The sequence below is a fragment of the Penaeus monodon genome, chromosome 22 (genome assembly GCF_015228065.2).
Source record: "Penaeus monodon isolate SGIC_2016 chromosome 22, NSTDA_Pmon_1, whole genome shotgun sequence".
Lineage (NCBI taxonomy): Eukaryota > Metazoa > Arthropoda > Malacostraca > Decapoda > Penaeidae > Penaeus > Penaeus monodon.
Window position 1 is genome coordinate 7763724 of NC_051407.1, and position 1026 is coordinate 7764749.

The following is a 1026-nucleotide window of genomic DNA, read 5'->3' on the forward strand; positions in this document are numbered from 1 at the left end:
ATTTAGTTCTACGCTGTGATTTAGTTCTCCATGTAAACTTTAAAGTTTACAAGAGAAACTAAACATTCTATTTCTCACAGGGTCTACTGTTGACATTTGCACTTGCTGCTTCTGCAGCACTTCACGGATATAACCTGGGGGAACCTTCTAGTGCTGGACTTGTTTCTGGTCCCGGATCTGCTGCCGGTGTTGTGGGAGCCGGTGGTGACTTCGTCAGTGGAGGTGTAACTACTGGATGCCAAGAGGGAGAAGTTCTTCACGTAGACGGCACTTGTGTAACTCCTGAAGTTACAAGAAAGGTCTACGTATTTGATGTTCCTGAACAAGAAAGACCCGTTGGTCCAGCACCTAGTATTCCTCCTCCAGCAGTGGACCACAACATCTTGTTCGTGCGCCTTCCTGAGGAAGCACCTGCACCTGACCCCATCGTACTTCCTCCACCAAGACAAAACAACATCGTCTATGTACTCAACAAGCAGGAAGAACAAGCTCAACGAGTGATCGAGGTACCTGCTCAGCCACAGGCTGACCCCGAAATTTATTTCGTCAACTACCAAGATGGAGAGAATCCAACCCTTCCCTTAGGAGTAGACCTTGAAACTGCTCTTAGATCCGCAGCAGCAGCCGGTGGTCAGGTTCTAGGAGGCGTCGATGGAGCTGGTGAAGCTGGAGTTAGTGGAGCAGTCGGATTCGGTGGTGCTGGTGGAGTTTCTAATGGACAAGGAGTTAATGTAAATGGATTTGGTGGTGCAAGTGGAATTTCTGGCGGATTTGGGGTCGTAAATGGTGGTATTAATGGAGCCAGTGTTGGTGTAACAATTAATAGTGGTGCGGGAGGACTCCAGACTGGCTCAGCGGGTAGACCGTCAGGCTTATATAACACACCCTAAAGTAATTTTTCATTTTTCTCTGTAATTTCGTTTAAATTGTGAATGAGTTATTTTTCCCCTGAAATATACGGGGATAGAAGGAAGTAACTGTTTCATACCCTCCATATTTCCTCTGTGAAGAGAAATGGCCAAGAAA

General features: G+C 46.6%; 1 protein-coding gene across 1 annotated transcript in view; it reads left to right on the forward strand.

Annotated features, from left to right (window-relative positions):
* Positions 1-973, forward strand: part of LOC119587536 (pupal cuticle protein 36-like) — a 1775-nt gene extending 802 nt beyond the window's left edge. The window contains exon 2 of the mRNA XM_037936259.1: positions 81-973. Coding sequence (XP_037792187.1) covers positions 81-890 — 810 coding nt within the window. The 3' untranslated portion in view covers positions 891-973. The remainder of the gene's footprint in view (positions 1-80) is intronic.
* The last annotated feature ends 53 nt before the right edge of the window (positions 974-1026 follow it).